Source organism: Larus michahellis, chromosome Z, assembly GCF_964199755.1.
Source record: "Larus michahellis chromosome Z, bLarMic1.1, whole genome shotgun sequence".
In the NCBI taxonomy this organism is placed as follows: Eukaryota; Metazoa; Chordata; class Aves; order Charadriiformes; family Laridae; genus Larus; species Larus michahellis.
This window is the reverse complement of record NC_133930.1, coordinates 35,002,234-35,022,355: the sequence shown is the minus strand read 5'-3', so window position 1 is coordinate 35,022,355 and position 20,122 is coordinate 35,002,234. Positions and strand designations below refer to the sequence as shown.

Sequence of the window (20,122 nt, the reverse complement as noted above, 5' to 3'; positions counted from 1 at the left end):
CATCTGAGCTGTGTAAGAAATGCTAAGTAGAAAGGTGATGGCAGCAACACATGTGAACTGAAGTTTTGACAGAGCAGTTAGGCTGTGATGTTGACAGAGGAGAAAGGGGCTACCTGAAGGGCAGCTCTGGCATTGTTAAAACTCTGCATTTAACATCTGTGCTAAGGCCATGTATGTCAGCCTGTCCCAAAGTGGAAAAAAGCTGCTATGGGACAAATCCCTATTGTGCCATGAGAAAGAGTTCATCTGTTGGTGATGTTATCTTACGTGTGCTTATGCTTTGTGGCTCAGGCTGTCTGGTTCTTTGTCTTAGCACAGATAGTGTGATTTTGGAGGTTGTGGGGGAGCAGGCTGTCTCAGTACTCACACTGCGCTGGGATTGGTGAGTCCTAAATGGTGTTTGAAGAAGAGGATCTGTTCAAAATACATTGAAAGAGGGATTGATTAATTATTGACTAGTCTTGGGGGTTGATTTGTTACAGTTTTGATTGGTTTTCTTAGCTGGGAAAAATTGTTTTTGTCAGTTCTGAGAAAGAATAATAAAAACAAATTGCATTGAGGTTTTACACAAAGCAGCAACATCCTAAATTATTTATGATGATTATTATTATTACTGTGATTTAAATGGATTTTTTTAAATGGTCTTTTCTTAAATTTTTATGGAGTCACATGTTTCTGTTTCAATGTAGAATTGTGAAAGTAGCTCTGTTATTAAGGTCTGATGACCAAAACACACTATGCCTGCATATACTTTGGTTTTCTGTAGAAAAATGCTGTTCTTTCTGGACACCTTTGCTAGGTGAAGGCCCAGTATTGATTTCCAGGTCATCATTGCCTCAGAGACTTTGATTCCCCTAGGGCTGCGTAATGGCTGGAAAAAACATTGGTAATGTCACCTCTTCTCACTAGTTATTCAGCAACCCCCAGCCTTTTGCAGTAGATGCTTACATCCTTAAGGAAGGAAGGAAGGAAAGACAGAATAGTATTCCTGGGTCTTCACTTCAGTATGAAAGGTCCTTCCCTTTCTGTACCTCTAGTTTTAACATTGGTTAGAAGGGCCAAATGCAAAATGCAGCCTGCCTTCTTTACGATAGGATTTTCTGATGTTTTGTGTTGGGCGATGTCTCTTTTTCCTGCTGAAGATGATGCTCAAGAGAAGGAACTCTTCTAATTAGAGTGTGTGTGGGATGCTAAGAGCTGTATTATAAACTTTTTTTCTAACGGAGGAGTGTGATGCTAGATCCAGAATGTGACTTCACTGTTGGCATTCTTACATTTCACTGTTTTCTGTCAAGTGGAGTTTGAATATGTTAAAACATTTATGATATAATAAAACAACATACCTATGAAGATATGAAGAGAAACTATTTTACAGCTAGTAGAACTTGTGTCTTACCTTGCTTTTCTTTAAAGCTTTGATGGGCTGGTGGAAAGGGGAATAAAGATTAATATGAATGCCTTTATTTTGAGTTGATTTAACTTTGAATTAACTCATTAACTGAGTAAGAAGAGTTTAAAAAAAAATTAAAATGAAGCATGTATTTTCTACAGCAGCAAGAAAGGCCAATACAAACAAGAGCTTTCTTACCAGTTCAGAAAAGACTGGTGGGGCTTGCTTTTTGTTTTAGCTGGCTAACTAGTGATTTCTTCTTGTTCATTAAATACTGACTTTCTTCACATGTTTAGTAGCCAGTATAAACTTTTTTCCTGAGTTTATATTTTGAACCTTCATGGAGATAATTTAAATCTAAAATCAGACTTCTCTACTAAATACAATTTGCTTTAACTATTATTTGTTTAATTAAAACCCACTATTCCTGAATCTGAGAATTCATCTACCTTAAGTCCTACTGGTTGAATGTAAAGAAGGAAAGATCAAAAGCAGTGGTTGCTTTTTTGGTGTTTTGTTTTTTTTGGTGTTTTGTTTTGTTTTGTTTTTTTTCATTTGGTTCACTTTTATGTTCTGGTTGTAATTTAAAGTTTACTTGAAAGGTTTTAATAGTTTCCTGCTGTGATCTGGCTTTTCTAAGTAGAAAAACAGATGTGTACATTCAAAAGACAGCCTTGAGAACATAGTCGTAACTTATAAATAAGAGAATGGGTGTGTTAACTCATTATCAAAGGGTAAGATGGGGTGTGAACTTGCAGTACATCTACAGTAACTGCCATGTACAAATGTTCTCCTGTGATAAAAATAAGGTGTTTTATCCTTTGAAAAAGATCTATAAAACTCTCTTACACTTTTCATATTTTTTACTGGGTGAAAGCAGGGTTTCCAGAGCAGCTGATACAGTAAATTCATATGCTGCTGTACCCTGAGGCAACTTGGTTTTGTCCCCATATCCATATAATCTACTTTAGGCCCAAATTTATGTTGGATAATAGACAGAATTACAGTGAGACCAATCCAATACTGAGATTTGGATTTTGTACATACCGTCTTCAAGAGTCAAGCTAGGAATGCTGTTATGTTTATTACAAAAGAGGTGATGTTAAAATGAAATTGCTACGGCTAGGAGTTGAGGTGCAGGAGTCTTACAAATCAGACTGTTGAACAGAATGAGTTTCTTACGCTTTGGAGCTGGTGTGTAGCAATTTGGCACAGTTTGAGATGGAAGATTCAGGAATAACCCATTTGAGCTTTATCTATTCCCAAACCCAAATATCTGAATGAGTTTTTTTAACAGTCTGGCAAAGAAACACGACTGCTAACATGTATAAAAAAAAAAAAAAAAGATTATTGGTTTATAATTTTAGTACATAAATGTATCAGTGATTTGGAACGTAGCTCAAAAATCCAGTATTTGCCTTTAGCTGTAAGTCTTCGTGAACAGCTCTTAATCTAGTGTTCCCACTTGATTCAAAGACTTAAATTAATTTCTAAGTGCTAAAGTCTCTCTCTTCTTTCTGTCTTGTTCTAGGATGTTTTTATATTTAAACATGAACTTGCTCTCCTAAGAATATCTGCCTTCATGGGTCTCATAATATTAGGTGGAATAAGTGGACTCTTTTACACTCAGCTAATGGGTATTTTCACTGTAAGTATCTAATTTTAGAAGTATATATTAGTTTTATTTTCAATAAAATTAATAAAAGCAAAAAAGAGCATTGTATTTAAGGGAAGAACAGAGAAACACTTGCAGTATGAGGCACCTATTTGGTATGTGCTTTGTTAAGACTCTCGTCCCCAGGGAGGTCTTATGAAATCTTCTAACAAACAAGTGTCTAATAATTCACCTATCAAGGAAATTTCCTGATTTGTATTAGTAAAATAAAACCATACATTGTCCTGGAATTGTGCAGTGTACAAGGTACATATTTGTGGTTTCTGATTTTTGTTTTTATTTTAAACTCTTATGTGCCCTGGTCTCAATTATACTTTGTGACAGTGGGGCCCACTGATAAATCATACATTCCGAGAACACAGACTTTTTGTTAAGTATTTTAATAAATATGCTTACATTTATATCTCTTCAGTTACTAAGCTGTGGAATGGGATCATGTACAATTTACAGTCCAAATGCATATTCTGTATTTAAAGGTACGGGAAAAAAATCCTCTGTGTGGAAAAATTCTCCAGTTAAATGAATTTGGTAATGTAATAAGTATCTACAAAAACCAAGCTTTTGTTGCTGTAACATGCTGTTCTGGACATTAGGAGTTAATCACTGCCAGTGAATTCTTTAAAGTTATCTTAAGAATCCATAGAAGTGTTTGAAGTACTGCAGCGTTGAACAGAGAGAGTACATTAGTTGGATCTGTACATGTCTGAAAGGCTGTATGACCTGGTCTGCAAAACTTCTTTTTAAAGACAATAATGTACAAAATGACAGCGTCTTTGTGACTACAACTGATGGAGATCTGCCTGAGATTTCAGTTTGGGATTATGAGGGTTTACGCAGTTTTAATCTTTGTAGGTGCATAATGGAAAACCCCCTAACTGTACTATGTATTCTTAATGCCTTTGTATGGAATAAAGGACAAAAATTATTGTATAGTTTTTTCCTTATGCTAGATAAAACAATAATATTGCTTATTATTTTTACTGTATTACCTTTACATAAGTTTACTGCCTTCTGCGCTTTGTATGACTGTAGCTATGCTGTGTGTTATTTTTGTCATCCTCCAGCTGCTCTGCCAGACTGCATTCTGCGCTGTCAGCCCCCAGGTCTACCAATGTATCTTTGTGCCCCTTTACTGTGTGCCTAATTTCTGTTCCAGGGTCTTGCTGACAGGTTCTCAGCTCTCTGTTTAAATGCTGGCACACAACATTTGTGTCCGTGTCCTGTAGAGTTTGGACTTTTTTTCTAATCTGATACTGTGCCTTGCTGGGTGTCCAGCTGAAGTAGTGCAGACATCTGAATTCTGCTCACCCTCGCTCCCAGTAGTGGGAGGGACAGAAACTCAGGGAGCCTTAGAGTTCAGGTGCTGAAATATGGACGTCTTTTTAGTCTCTCTTAAATGGAGAAGAAACAAAAAGCCTTGTGATTGGTACTACACTAAAACACAGAAATGATACAGAAGAAAACAAGGGGCAAAACCTAAGTCTACCATTCTGTTCTCTGTGCTGCTGAAGTTGGACTAGATTTTGGCAGTGGCTGTCAGCGTCCATTCAGATACTATGAGTATACATGAAGTAAAAACTCTCAGAGTGAACTTGATTCTGTCAGATACATGTGAATCTTGGGACATCTCTTTTCTGACATAGGATACCAACTGTGCTTCCTCTGCGACAGGCATGAATTCCCAGTATGTTCCTTCACTGTTCTGAGCCTTAACACTGTCAGACTGCCACCACCACTGCAAACTCTTATAAAGTGTTCTAAAGACTGTTTATTCTATGTCAGTTGTATAATGTACTGTGAAGTACATCCCATTGCACTTACTGGGCTGGCCGCTACCCTGGAACAGATGTGGGCTAATAGCATTTTCAAGTCCAACCTCCTTTTATGTGCTCAAATCATAATTCTGTGGATGGCTGAGCTGCAGTATGCCTGGATACTCTCTTTTGTCCTCTTTGCCAAACTTTGTGAAACACACACACCACAGTAATAGTGGATATGGATGGACTATGAGAGGCAGATGCTGGAAAGTTCAGATCTGCATTAGGGCCTTTCACTAGACGCTACCTATAGCAAAGGGGCTATTGTTCTTGCCTCATATGGACAAGTTTTTAGGTTTGGGATTGTTGGGTTAGGATTTCTGGGGAAATAGAAACCCATCACTGGGATCTTTAATTCATTCACACCATGTGGATGCTGTTGCATTGACTCATGGAAGAACGTATGTCACCTAGTCCATCCCCCACTCCTAGTATTTGCATACCAGCAGTACAATTGTCTTCTTCCTTTCTTCATGAGTGTAGAATTGGCAAGAATGAACAATACAGTCATTTTGAGGAAATCTGCTTGGGAGCAACTAGTCAGGCTTCAAATGAACAAAGCCAGATCTGTTCAGGGAGGTTGTGCTTTGTGCTTAGTTTGCAAATTGTATCAGAAAATATTTCTGTACAAATGGGTTTTGATTGTCAGCATTGTAGTGTGGCACTTACTGACAGCTTTGGCTAGCAAATGGAAAAGGCAGAGCAGAGGGCAGCAGGTGAGTGACCAGTTTCTCCGCAGGCACCCCAAAGTCAGCCTATTATGCATATCTTAACTTAGTATAAGGTATGGATCAAAATTTATTTAACAGCAGAACACAATCATTGAAATGTGATAGTGCAGACCTGAGGTTAATTTAAAAGAAAAACACTTGAAGGCATAGATACACACAGTTAAAGCATTAATTTTGTATTAATTGCTCCATAGCTATTTTTGAGACCATTAATTTCAGTGATTGCTGAAGTCACCCAGAGATGTGTCCAAGAGAAGTGTACAAGAGCATGGACCTTCTGAAAAAGGTGAAGCAGAGCAGTTCTTTCTTGTGCTTGTACAGGAAAACAGATAATAAACATTTCCCTAGTTCATGCTCCATGCCTGTGTTTACAGTTTAACGTCAAGTTGAGATTAGTTCCACAGCTCCTAGATAAAATGTATTTTTAAATAATAGAGACAATCAGCATTGCAGCGCTGAGATCTAAGCTTTTACTGATGCGTACTGTTACAAAATTATTCCAGCAAGTTCAGGTTTCTTGGGGTTTAAAGTTACTATTTACCTGTATTTCAAATGCTGCCAAAATTGTATTTTTGTAAAGAAAAATAAACTCAAGATTTATCAAACTTTGACCCTTTTGTAGCAAAACTTCCTGATTTTCCATAATGTAAATGTGCTTGACCATCGTTATATAATTTTCCAGAAGTCAAGCCAATAGTTTCCATGTTGTCTAAGTAATCTAAAGCCAAGACTAATTTTTCCCAGGAATATTTTATGTGCATATTAAAAAAATCCCCAGTTCTCCATCTTTCAGTATCTTCTGCATACACAGAATGTGCTCTGCTTACTGTCAGCCTCACAGAAGCAACATGGGATAAAGAAACGGCAAAGTTGTTTGTCTTTTTTAGCATTATCAATAATAAGGGACTAGGCGCTGAAATGGCTGTTGTTTATGGTTGATTTCCACAGTCTGATAGCTCTGCTTAGATGTAAATGATTGGAATGTAGCGTGCATTATGAAGCATGATACGTACCCTTGTTCAGAGCACTCGTGCTGATTCTTCATATTTACAGAAGTTTATCCTTTTGCCACTGCAGCAAGATATATAAATTGACCTTCGTATACAGCATTTTTGTAAGCAGAGTTGCTCTTTACTAGAGTTGAGTTAAGTGATAGCTCGACAAGCCATAAGAATTGAGCAGAAGTTTTTTAATAGGACTTAAAGGAGAAATACTGGCATTTTCTCCTCTTTGATGAATTTTTTCCAAAGTCAAAAAATGTTATCCAACTGAACATGTGATGGAAATGATGTATCTGATGTACTCCAGCATGTTTCTGGAACAGGGTAGTAGCTGAAACAGGCAAGCAAAGCAGCACATTATGAACAGTGCAGGTGAATATTTTGCCATGTGGGCTGGCACTTTCCAGAATTCAGTGGTGGTGTACAGTTGACTGATCTTCTGTGCCTATCATTGCATAACTCTCATTGGTTATAACGGTACACTAGTTATGTAAAAGTTCTTTAAGAAAAAAAGGCTTGTAATCCGCTGTTACCCTGTTTCATTGGGTGTTCAACAGATACTAAAATGCCTGGAAAAAAATGTGCTCTCTGGTAAAAATGAAAACTTTGTAACTTCTGTACTCAAATTTGTCTCTTGCAGAGAGAATGTTCTTAAGGCTGTACTGCTTGAGAAGGTGATTAATAGATTAATAGACCAAGTTCCCTAATGCGCAGTAATTCCTCCGAGTATGTTTACCACCTCTCTTATGGTGGTATCACTGTTAGGGCATCAGTAGCACAAGGCTACTCCTATCTCATCTGGAGGTCCAGGAAGCCAAAGAGCAAGGGAGGTGACTTCCTACAATGAGAGAACAGCTGGTTAGCAAAAACTGTCCTTAGAGGAACTTTTGACATGAATTGTTCTGATGAAGAGGGGAGCAGCTGAGGTGGCCTCTGTATATGAGATTAGTGCTTTCTCCCTAGAAACTAGCATATGTGAAACACACTTCTAGCAGAAGGGGCACGTGGTTCCTTTCATCCTCCTTCTCCAGTTGCTTTCCCCAAGCTCTGTTTGCCTTTACTCTCATCATCATCCTGAATTTTAACACTTCTTGCAGCATGTACCTGAGATCGCTCTTGGGGAACTTTTATTTGGAAACGTTGGAAATAGAGGTATCTAAGTTATCTCTAATTCAGAAGTCTCTGAAATTTAAAATCCTAAATTTAGGAAGCTTAGGATCCTAAGAAGGTACTCTTCTTAAAATCTCAGTATCACAATTATTCTTCTTACTTAGAATTTTCATGTTTCTAGAGAATGGGTGAAGGAAATCAGTTTCACCCATGGAGAAAGCACTGTCTGATGTAATTTCCAAAATGATCATATATTTATATTGAAGGCCTGCTTATCTTCTATGCCTGGTGCTTGCTTTTCTAGTCCTCTATTCCCTGACATTGCTTGTAGTGCAAATTTGAATTTTATGTTCTTTAACTGGAAATGAGCCTCTATTCTTATATTCCCAGTAAGCAGAATGTTTTTTAATGACACTGCTTGAGAAGTAAAAGCAAGCTTAGCATAAAACAATAAGGAAAAAAAAAACACAACAAAAAATATTTTTATCAGGTGCACCCTAGAAAAACTAAATGTTCTACTGAGAGTAACACTTTTTTTTTTTTTAAATATTATTGGTACCCCTTGCATCAGACTATTTGTAGCTGCTTGTACTCCTGCAAGCAATTATTCCTCTTTTGCCTTAACGACTACAGGATAACAAGATAGCTCTCATATAGGCACTTTCAAACTCCATGAAGATAGAGAGGTGGTTTTTTATTTGGTGGTTTGTCATAAATACTAAAAATACTATTCATAGATAAATTATAATTTTGCTTGGGGTGGACAGTTCCATTTCAGAAAGTTTTTAAACTTTCAAAAAAAAAATCCAAAACATCCACTCTCTTGTGCCACTACTGCCTATACCTACTAATGACATTGTATTGCAATGGCAAATGCAAAGTTTATCTAGAAAATAATATTTTGCACTTAACCTAGAAGAAAATCTTGAGGACATATCCGTGTTACTCAATTTTATTTCCAATTACTTTTTTTTCTGTAGTTATCCTTATATCAAATAATAAAATTTAATTTGAATTAAAACAAGTGGTATCCAGAAACTTGCTTGTTTTCTCAAGACATATTTTCTTGACATGTGTTTTTTAAGAAGTCCTGTCTCATTTGGTATTTTAATATGTAACAGATGTTTGTTTTCCTAAAAAATGCATGACTAGTCTATTAATTTATTCATAGGAAAAGGCATAAATTCACCTAGAAAAATAAAATCTCTTTTATCAACTACAGATTGCTTCTGATTTATAATTGTAGGAGGTGAAGAGCTGCAATTCAGGCTCTTTTAAAAAGGTAGAACTGTCAGAATGCTTGAGTGTATATTAGTGCAAGACTAGCCCTGGCAATTGCATTTCTCTCGATCATGTTCCATTTTTGCTTTAAGAAAGGACTTCTGTATGTCTTTCACGTCACTTATGATGTTTTAAAACCAACTTTTTCTATTCATACAGTAAGATTCTGACATTGGTTATGTTTGATCTGCAAGGCATTACTGTAGAATAAGTAATAAATAATATGGCATGTTTTTTTAAACAATGGCTTGTCTGATTATTTTGAGATTTGTTCCTATCTAGTGAGGTTTTAAATTGCACCAGACACTACTAAGAAGTATTCAGTTTGCTGACCTTTTTTAAGGTTAGTACTTTTTGCATATGTGAGGTTTTCTTGCTCTCAAGATCTGTGTTGTTCTTTATTTTGTTGGCTGCCACCTGTCTGAAGCAATCAGACACTTCTTTCTCTTCCTCTGTACAAAAGGAAAATCCCGTCTTCCCATGGATGGTGGAAGGTAACAGGATAATCAGTTCAGCAGTGATCCTCTGATGTCATTGTGGGAGCCCTGTAAAAGCGGATTATCTGTGACCCAGATAAAATAATTAGAAATTACTTGGACACTTACAAATAACTGATCTACTAATCTCATTTCCAAAGTTGAAAAAGGCTTGTCTCTCAACGTAACACTACCAGATGTTTCTGTTAAACAGCATCCTTTGCAGAGACTAATCTGAACCCTAATTTTAAAGGATTACCTTTGATTGTTTTTTATTTCAAACACTAAACAGTTTGTGTTTTCATTTTTCCATATGTTCAAACAAAGTATTTACATGGAATTAAAGACATTTTCTTCATTTTTCCACTATAGTCTATCAGATATGATTTTGTGTGATTTTTGTGCGTTAGTGTTGCAGAGAAAAACTTTTCATTAAAATCATTTAGCAATTATCTTGTTTCTCTGGGGCAGACCTATGTAATGGATGGGCTTTTATAAATTTAACAGATACCATGTGGTCTTTGTGCAAGGTAGTGGATGTATTATCATAAACTAAGTGGACAGTGACTTTATTAATTTAATTAATGCTGCCGGGGTTTCCTGTTAATTAACTGTTTGAATGGTGTACAGTGATATGCCAATATCCTGGTGTATCAGTACTGTGTGGATGTGGTAGAGAGAAGCTTCCCTTTACTTGCTTTGGGGAGGATGGAAGGGAAAACAGTTTACCAGGTGGTGTTCAGCGGTCTGTCCAGTGCACAATGTGATACCTACCACAGAAATTTTTCCCCTTAGAAGCATTTTAAAATGTTGATCTTTGTTAAGTGCTATGTTTTATTATTGTCGCAGTGTTTCTCCTTTTCGCCTTCATTTCACTAGCTTTTATTGTTGTTCTGGCAAACAGATCCATCTCCACAGGAACGTCGTGAACTTACTGATCCATATATTTTAACTATTTTACTTAGTGCATCTGATACTTACAGTGAGCACGTAGTAAGGAACATCATTCATTTTGCTCAGGGCTTCACTTCTTCTCAGAAGGACAAAAACTTCCTTTTAAGGAAATCGGACAAATTAATTTTCTAGTATATTTGTCCCAAAGGAATATTTTCAAGCAGTTAATTTTCTTTAGGAGTATCATTTCATTTAATAGTATAATGCAAAAATGAATTTAAACAATAAAAATGCCAGTGAAATATTTAAAATTCTTTCTTTAATCAGGCAGGCAAAGTTTTACAGAGGTTGAAAATCTAAATAATGAAAATGTAACTGTAGTTATTCTACTAATAAAACCAAAGGCTTTTTAATTCTTTGCATATTGTGTAGTGTTGATCCATTGCTGTTTTAATATAGAGAGTGCACAAGTGATCTAGCTGTGCTAAAATGCTTTTTGTCTTTAAAAATAAGTATCTTATAATTAAAAATATTTGTAATCATATCTTTAATCAGATAATCTATTAAATACGGTTTTAATTAGTGAAATACTAAGGGCTTTTCCTGTTTTTTCAAACATGGCAGAAATGTAATCAAGGAACTATTAATCCTCATAATTAAGTTTAGCAGAGAAGAAATTAGGATTGGAAGGGGAAATTAGAGTTCCCAGGCAAACGTATTTTTTACCTGGCTATACTAAAGTTTAAGATATAAAATAATTGTGAGGAAGAGCAAAAGTCTACAAACTATAAACCCAAATAGTAATTCAAAATTAGAGATGCAACAGAAAATAAGTTCATGTTAACGTTGTCTATCTGTATCTTCCCCGTTATTCTTATCCCGTTGTCTTTTCCCATCTCCACCTTTAGTCTATCTATAGGTAAATCTCCTACTAGAAGACTGCATAAAGTCCTATAAATTAAATTGTCAGGAATTAGTGATGTCCTGGTCTTTGAGTGGGATTTTGTTAACTGTGTAAAAGTCTTTTGTAACTTTACCTTGTTTTTTTTAGAATAGACTAGCAGTTTATTTAACATTTTTAATGAATGTATCCTGACAGTCTCAAAAACCTACTTACCATCAAAATAAAATTTTGGTTTATTTAAAAAAACTCTTTCATGAGCTATTTAAAATGTGAGAATAAATTTAAGTGTAAGACACACTAAGTGGCAAAAGATCTCATCTGTTTTATTTAGGTCACTACAAGGTTTCAGGTAAAGTGGGGGTACTTTTATTGAAATTAATGATTTACAATATTATTAAGGAAATGCATAAGTTAGAAAACTTAATCAAAGATATTTTATCCTGTGCAGAGAGTCAAAAATAATCATGCCAAAAATATCCCCTGTTCACTCAAGGAGGAAGTCCTTTTACAGCTCATTTATTTTTCTAAACAGTAAAGGAAGTACCTTTAGCCAATTGGAAATAAGTAACTATAATAATCACATTTGAGTGTTCTGGGGACTGAGTACACTTTATTTAAATGTTTCTCGTCAAATTTATACGTCAGACCACTAAAATGGCTTGTGTGAGGGAGGTCAACAGCCAGCCTTCCTGAACATTTTTTTCTTAATATTTTTTTCTTAAGAAGGTATTTGTAAGTATGAAGAAAAATGATATGTTTTGTCACGTGTCTTGGTGTCCTGCAGCTATCTGCACCTAAGACACCACGGATTTGAAACAGACTGAAGAAACAAGATCCGTTTATATCATCTTCTTTGTAGATGTGTTCCTCATTTGTTATCAGAGGTTTTCTTTTCATTGAATCATTTTCTAATATCTGACAAATACATTGGAAATCTTTTAAACTAAGTTCATCAGAGCGTAGAGGAGTGTAGGAGTATTCCCTAGATGTAACATAGGGTAGCTTCATTTTTCATTTTGCACACAATTCTCTGATTTAGGCATTTAAAGTTAAAACTGAACTAGTAATTTTCAGGCTGAACCTAACTGTAATTGATAAAGTTAAACGTGTGATCTTATGTGAGAAGTCTAGATTAAGAAAACAATGTTAAAAGTGGCCAAATATAAACTGAAAATGTAATTAATGCCAAAAAGGAGAATTTCTGAAATACGTAGTATTCTTTCTATGAGATGTTCAGTGTTACTGCTCACCTGCCATTTACATACACACAATGAAAGGAATGAAAAAACAAATTGTGCAGGTAGAGGATATGTTGTCTTGCAGTTTCAGATAAAAGCAATGGCTGCAAATCCAGGAAGGCTTGCAAGTTTTGTTAGATTTTTCTCTTTCTGCTTTATAATACTTTCCTGCTGATTCTTATATACTGAGTATTTTCAAATGCTAGGAAGCGTGGCATAATGCTTACATTCTTCTGTTGCAAGTATTAAATAGAGCTGTATCGATTACATGTCACATTAAGCAAATACAGAAGAAAAAATGAACCAGAGATTGTGTCTGCATGCTCTGGAGTTAGTCCTGTGAGTTACAAATTACAGCTTCTCCTTTGGAAAACATGAAGCAGTAACAGGAAAATATTCTTTCCATGTGCTCCTTCCATGATAAATTAGTTCATGATGAATGCCATCCTATAGCACATTTTGTCAAACAGTGCATGCGATCTTTTTAAAAAGCCTGTTTTTTCAGGCACTTGGTTATGCTAGGTAAAAATATAGATGTGAAAGATATATTCCTCTTAGTAGCTAACACAGGTGCATTCATCTGCAAATGAATCTGAAGTTGGTACGTAGAGTTCAGTCCGTGCTCTTAGCTATGTCTCTCCATGTCTCTCGTAACAGTCTTAGCTGTGGCAGTAGCTTACTTTACTTAACGTGGACAAGCTGCTCTTACAGACTTGTAGTAAGTCCTCAAAGCAAAAGAACATTCCTCATCCCCTCAGCAGAATCTGAACCCGTTGCCCTTTTCTTCTTGTTTTAAGGTGATATGTTTTTAGTGATTGCTGTGTTTATTTCCTCTAATTTCTTTTGCCTTTCTTACTAAGGTATGATTTTTTTTCCCCTCATTGCTTTAAGATGTTTATCAGTGGGTATGTATCTCCGAATAACCAGGTGGACGAACAATAGTTGTTTTCCATCTGGATGATGACTTTGGGGGTCCAGAAGACCTATCACGTGAAATTAATCAATTGTGGGTTAGTCAAATTTGTCTTCTATGCAATTGTGAATTATACGGGATTTTTGGAGATAGAGATTACTAGGACTCAATAGATATGCCATGTTTGCTCATACCAAGTTATTTTCAACTTTTGAATGACTGCCAATTCTCCAAAAGATTTTCACATCAGCATTAGCTGTGAGTCTGGGGGGAAAAAAAAATCTTAGCAGAGTTCTATTTGTATTAATAGTAATCCAAGCTGATAGTAGATGCAGACAGCCAAAGCCTCTTAGGCTCAACACAGTAATACTGATGTTGTAGCAAAACCTTGGTATACATCAAATGCATAATTAAGAGAGATGATATTCTGGTTGAAAGCCATTTGTGAGATGTGTTAATCAACAGAACACCTTGTCATTCGGAAGAGTAGTGGTTATTCTGGTCCTCCTGTCTCAAAAAGAAGAAAAAATCATTTTCCTGAGAAGAACGCCTTAAATAATAGGCCAAAAGTTCAGCTGTGGCCCTCTCCCTTTTCTTCCTCTCCTGTCTCCAGAGGGGCTACCAAGTTTTCCTGAGGTGCTGTGAAGTTTCACTCTCATGCAAAAAGGTAAATTGTTTCGCTCTGAAATGAAAGTACATTTTGAATGAGCCCAGCTGTTTGGCAGCAGTGTTGGGGGAGGGAAGCTGTGAGGGGAATTTGGTTTCTTAAATTCAGTCGCCAGGACTTGTTAAGCAGCTCAACTTCAGAGAGATGTTTCCTCCCATTCCCTCCAGCCCTAGTTCACAGCTTTTAAAATGTGGCTGTAAAGTTTTTTTAATTCTGAAAAAGTATCCCAGAAGTGAAGGATTCACTGCTTGGTCCCAATTCCTTTACTGTAAAGCAGAAGTATTCTAGAGTAGATGTTGGCATTTTAATGGAAGAAGGAAGAAGGAAAGAAGGGAGGATTTCCTTTGACTTCCTAACTAACTAAAATCCTTAGTATGTTTTAAAGGCGTGGAAGCTTCACAGTCTTTTCTTACAGTCATTTTCTGCAGTTCCTGTTTTGGCGCTTTTGCTTTGTTCATTAATGTAATGGGTTACATTTCTGAGGGCAGCAGACCCTGATGAGCATCTTTCAGGTCTTGATAACATGCCATGATAACAATTAAATGAAATACAACCCCCAGTTCCCAACCTGGGAATTCCTCCAAAAATCTCAAATTCAGTATTTTAGGGAGGAGTACAAACGTTTTAATGAATCAACAATGGAGAAACAAGGCAAAAAGCCATATTTAAGGTACTGTTTTGCTATGTTACTTCTGCACTGAAAGTTGTTTTAAGGCTGCTTTTGTGAAACGATGGCATAAATCTTTGATAGATAGAAATCAATTATAGTCTGGACTAGCATGCTACCAATGTACGAAAAATCATTAGCAATCATTGCTTTCAGACATACCAATATTGTTTTGTACTATCAGGTAGACGGCTTTAAGTTGACCGGAGGATAATTCCGAGAGCTGAGATATTTTTGCGGTTACGGAAGGAGCTATGGCATTTCATGAAAATGCTGTCACAACCTCACGGAACTGTCATGGAAGTAGTATCTGTGCTTACTTAGTCCTTTTTTATTCAGAAAGCTGTGTGTGATTTTCTGTTGTCAGCAAAGGTGGTGTTTTCCCTGACCGGAGTTGGACAAAAAGTGGGCCCAAGGAAGCGGAGTGTCCCTGGGCTGTGGAGTCAGGTCCTGCCCCAACAAGGAGAATGGCTTGTGCCTTGTGTTGCTTCCCTGCCACCTGTGGCAGGTGAGGGGCAACGCACTAGACAGGCCCATAAGGTGCAGAGGAGAAGCAGCTTATCTATGGGAATCGAAGCAACAGAGAGTGTTTACAGTCTGCTGCCTCCAGTCCTGTCCTCTCTCACTATTGAGGGGTTGTTCAAATCCACCTAATGATGGGGCCAGAATGATTTATGTGGTCTGTGGTGGGCATGCCTGCTCTGCACAAAGAGGGAAGAATTTGTGCCTCCTGGTGGGTTGTCGTGAGAAGAGGGGATGCCTCTCCTTTGCCATAGTGCGTCTGGAATTCAGCTGGGTAGGTCGCGGACAGAATTGAGATTTTTGCTGTTTAGCATGTGGTAAGGGATCCTGTTCCAAAACTCATCAGAGCCAGGAAGTGGATACAGAAGGACCAAATTTGGGAGGGGAGTTGAGGCCACCCATGTCTGGCGAAGCAGGGAAGCAGCTTCCTGTGCATTATTTCCCACTCACGTTTCACCCTTCCCCTTCAAAACTTTCTGAAAGATGGTGGCAGAATCCCAGCAGTGCCTGCACTGAATTGGATGCACTGATGGCAGGAACAATCAGGGAACACAGTATGGTTTTATCGCTAGGTAGTGCTTCCAGATGACAATGAAGTCACAGCCTAATTAAACCACAGCCCTTGTGTCTCTGTATGGCTGGGACAATAGAGACTAGCTCTTGGTTTCATTCAAATGCTAGTCTAATCTGACAGGTGCATTATGTGCATGCCTAAATTGATGAACAGCAATGGGAAATATCAAGCTGCCATGAAAAGGAGATGGAACCATGAGAAATATTTCAATTACTGTATTTTGGACCTCATGAGTGATTTTGGGATATAATGACCTGTGAATGTGCATTGAAAATGCCAAAAACTGTGGAGTTGAAGTGATGGTTGCAAAGCAAACTTTTTTTTTAATATATAGTGCGAAAGTGAGAAAAAAGTACTATTACTGGTAGTTTTAAAAGTTTTATTTGGGGACAAGCTAAGCTTAAATTGATTTGTTAATTATAAAACCTTGTGATTAATTAGATTAATCATGTTCAGAAAAGTACGAATTTAATTTACCGTAAGCTGCAGGGGTACCTTCACTCTGCATAGTATTTAGTTTTTGTTACATTTTAAGAGAATAATTTCTATATTTGGTATTTACCTGTAGAGACTATGGAAACTGATGGTATATTCCTAGTGGCACTGTTTGCATTATAATACTCGATAATAACTATTCTAAAACTTCTTAGTATCTCCTGCTTTTCAAAATACTACATCTGTTAATAGTTGCATTTTACTAAACTTTCCTGTGGTTATCTCAGCGGACTACTCCAAGTCTGGAATGGGTGCTTGTGAAAAGTATAGCAAGAATCTACCTTACATTACTCCTAAACGTCGCATGAATTAATTGTAATATCTGAATTAATTTTAGCTGTAATAATGCTGTAAGTTTTTGTTGACCTTCTGTGTCATGTGCTGTCATAGTAAAACTACACAGTATAGTTTCATATCATGTTTGTAAAAGTCATTTAACAGACTGAGTAAATTTGTGCATATAATCTCACAGCTGTTTACAACTAATACAGTATATGAGTAATATGTAACCCACTGGACTAATGCCAAAGCAGTGTAAGCTAAGAATTGATTCCCTGCTTTATTTAGTTGCTTTCATAATGACGTTTTAACAGTTAGGAATGTAAATACTTTTTCATTGTGTTTTGTTTTCTTCAACAGGACACTACAAGTATAGAAAAAATGTCAAACTGTTGTGAAGACATGTAAGTGCTGTAAAATTTCTACATTTATTTGCTGACAAGCTAAAGGAGTAGCTGGTTGTTTTTTGGTTTTTTTTTTAACTGTGTGAGAAAGAAAAGGAACTGAAGGCACTTTGTTAAGATTATTTTGCATGGTACTGTGCCCTGTACTTTTTATCCCTAGCAGCAGCTCACTAATCTTTTAATATTGGTTGTGCATAAAGTAGCCTCATGTTATTCCCATTCCTTCCCTACCCAAAGCCAGTGGGACTGTATTTTCTTTCAAAAGTACAGATCAAAAGACACTTTCTGCTGTGTCTTGACATACATTTCATTGATTCTGAGGTTCTCCTCTGCTTCAAAAGTTGCCTTCAGTTGATTGATGACACAGATAGTTTCTGTTCTCCAAAGTTAAGTCTCAGCTGCGTGCCGTAATGAGAGAAAAGCTGTATTTGTGATGCTGGGACACAATTCATCAGAGTCCAGTAATGGATCCCCAGCCAACCTGCATTGTTCTAGCTGACTGAAGTGCACCGTGGGCGTGCTGTCTTTCACTAATAATGCTGTCTTCTGTAGATCAAGGCCCCGAAAGCCATGGCAGCAGACCTTCTCAGAAGTTTTTGGCACCCACTGGAAGATCCTGTGGTTTATTCCTTTCAGGCAGAGGCAACCACTACGAGTTCCCTACCACTTTGCCAATCACGTCTGAACAGATGGATGGTGGGCACAGATGGGTCCTCCATGCTGGAAGCGCGTTACAGGTTTTATGATAATGGGGACTGTGACAGTCTTCAAGTCAATTAAAATCCTCCCACCAATCGTAGGTATCACAATGTGCCCCAGGCTTTATTTTAATAGTGGTCTTGATTCTGTTCTGAGATTAATACAAGTTGTATGTTTAACTTTAGGCATATCTGCTTTCACATTAGCTTTCCAAAGGGATTTCTTTTGTCTTTGAGCTTAATACCAAAACCAAATGACTGGAATGCACTCTTATACTATTTGTTTGATACTGCCTATTTTGATTTTTTTTTTTTGGTAGGAAACACTGAAGTTTACATTGATTGTTAGCTTTCCCACTAAGTGTCTTATTCTGCCTTGAATTTTTTTAAGGGTTTTTTATCAGTAGGTCTGTCTAGATAATGTTCATGTCTTTTTTCAGCTACATGCATTTAAAATTCACTGATACTGCCATTTATTTATCCTGCAGCAACTGCACTGTAAAAGGTAACATTTAAAACTGAGGCAGACTTCTTCCTAAGCCTTCCTCAGAAAGGTTTTTATGAATAAACATAAATGTATGTGTTTATATAGAGAAATCTTACATCTTACAGCTACCTTTCTGCATAGATGTGATCTTAGTGGAAAGTATTCATGTCTTTATGTCAACAAAAGCGATGAAATGTTCCAGGGTAAAATATGCAGGTAGAAAGCATGTTTTCCCTATATTCCAAGGATTTCTTTGCAATAATTCAACAAAGAAGTTTTATGGTGCAAATATTAGAATGATTTAATTTTAAAAAAAAGTAGATTCAATTAATTAGTATAATGTACCATAAAGAAGAGTATATTGTCAATAAAGTTATAAATTTTTGGGCATTCATGATTAGCTGGAATTGGTCTGTTAGTATGTTGGAAATATATGTGAGAATATTTAAAAATATTTATACTTAAATACAGATATTTGCTACTAACATGTAAAGAATGTGAACTGTTTTAATAGGGTACTACACTGATGTACGATAGCTTGTTTTGGGCCCTTTATGTGTGGAAGTAGTTAACCAAAGAAAGCATCCTTAAGATTACAGCTGGTAAAATGACGATTCCCAAAGTACTGGCTCAGCTTTGCTGTATCTGGAAAAACTATGTAATTTATTATAGCCCTCTGTATCTATGCAAATACGGGCATGAGATAATTTTTGAAAGTTCTGTGAATTTTTATGAGAAATTCACAACTTCAGCGTTTTCACTTATGCTGTTTTCTGTGTTTGTTGTCCGGTCTAACAGGACCAGGATCCACCTTAAATGACAGCCATGCAACAGGACAATGAAAGGCACAAAAGCAGGATGTAATTTATGTAGGTTGCGTTTGGAGAGAGTAATAGTTCGTTTGTGAACGGTTCATTCAAAAAGAAGGGCTAGAGTTGTCATGAGTGGTATTCATAGTGGATTTTTAAATCAGCTGTCTTAAAATCTTAACATGGTCACTGCCAATGTTGGTGTCCCTGCATTGAATTAGAAGGTTTTGGTGATTCATTGAAACTTCCAAAAGATACATCTTAAAAATCACTTAAATTTTCAGCTTTTGTAAACCTCTAACATTTGAACCGACTTTACTTTTCCAGTCCTTATAAAAATAGATGCAATATTCTCATCATTTAAATTTCAGGCCTAATATTCAACCATTTTTTTTCACAGCAGTTTTGGACATGAGTTTAGACTGTCTTTAGGATGGTATTGGCAGCAATATTTAAACAAAAGGAATATTGAGGAAAGTGGATGGAAAGGCTGAAGCAGTGCTTGAAATTAAAAAAAATGTGCATATACATTATAAAGTAATGGCAGTATTCTTTTTTTAAGGAATTCCACTACTATAATCCCTGTGAAACACCTAGGAGAATAGCAGCAGTTTCGTTTTACGTGCCAATATTTAAGTCTGTTTCATGAGCAAAACATACTATCTGTTTTAATCAATTATCATAGTTAGCAGATCGTACTTTTCTGAAGCTTATTAAGAAAGAGGATCAAGAACTTAACTATTCTTGATACATTCCCTGTGGGGGCATATGATTATTCTTTCTGTTTTCTGATATCATTGTTTCAGTTAATTTAACTGTGAATGCAGAACCAAATCTGTAATACAGAATCTGCTTGACGGCAGGAACCTCAGTTATAAGCCATGTAATTAATTTTTGTACATGACATCCGGTGAAATCATGGGGCCGTTAATTTTTACTTGCTTTGTGGGGATAAAAACCTCCAAGCAGCCCAAGATGATGTCAACCCGCGGCGCTACGTTCCGCTATTCTCCAGCGGAAGGCGGTACCAGCCCCACAGAGAAGCCAGTTGGGATCGAACGCTCATCTCAACGCACCGCGGGCCGTGGGC

The 20,122-nt window shown here is 36.7% G+C and overlaps 1 protein-coding gene across 2 annotated transcripts in view; it reads left to right on the top strand.

The window, feature by feature from the left end:
* Nucleotides 1–19,563, top strand: part of ZDHHC21 (zDHHC palmitoyltransferase 21) — a 38,948-nt gene extending 19,385 nt beyond the window's left edge. The window contains exons 7-9 of one of the 2 annotated variants that reach the window (XM_074570277.1): nt 2,922–3,038; nt 16,995–17,038; nt 17,591–19,563. In XM_074570277.1, the coding sequence (XP_074426378.1) occupies nt 2,922–3,038; nt 16,995–17,038; nt 17,591–17,723 (294 nt within the window). In that variant the 3' untranslated portion in view covers nt 17,724–19,563. The remainder of the gene's footprint in view (nt 1–2,921; nt 3,039–16,994; nt 17,039–17,590) is intronic. The other variant, XM_074570276.1, reaches the window with a different exon arrangement.
* The last annotated feature ends 559 nt before the right edge of the window (nt 19,564–20,122 follow it).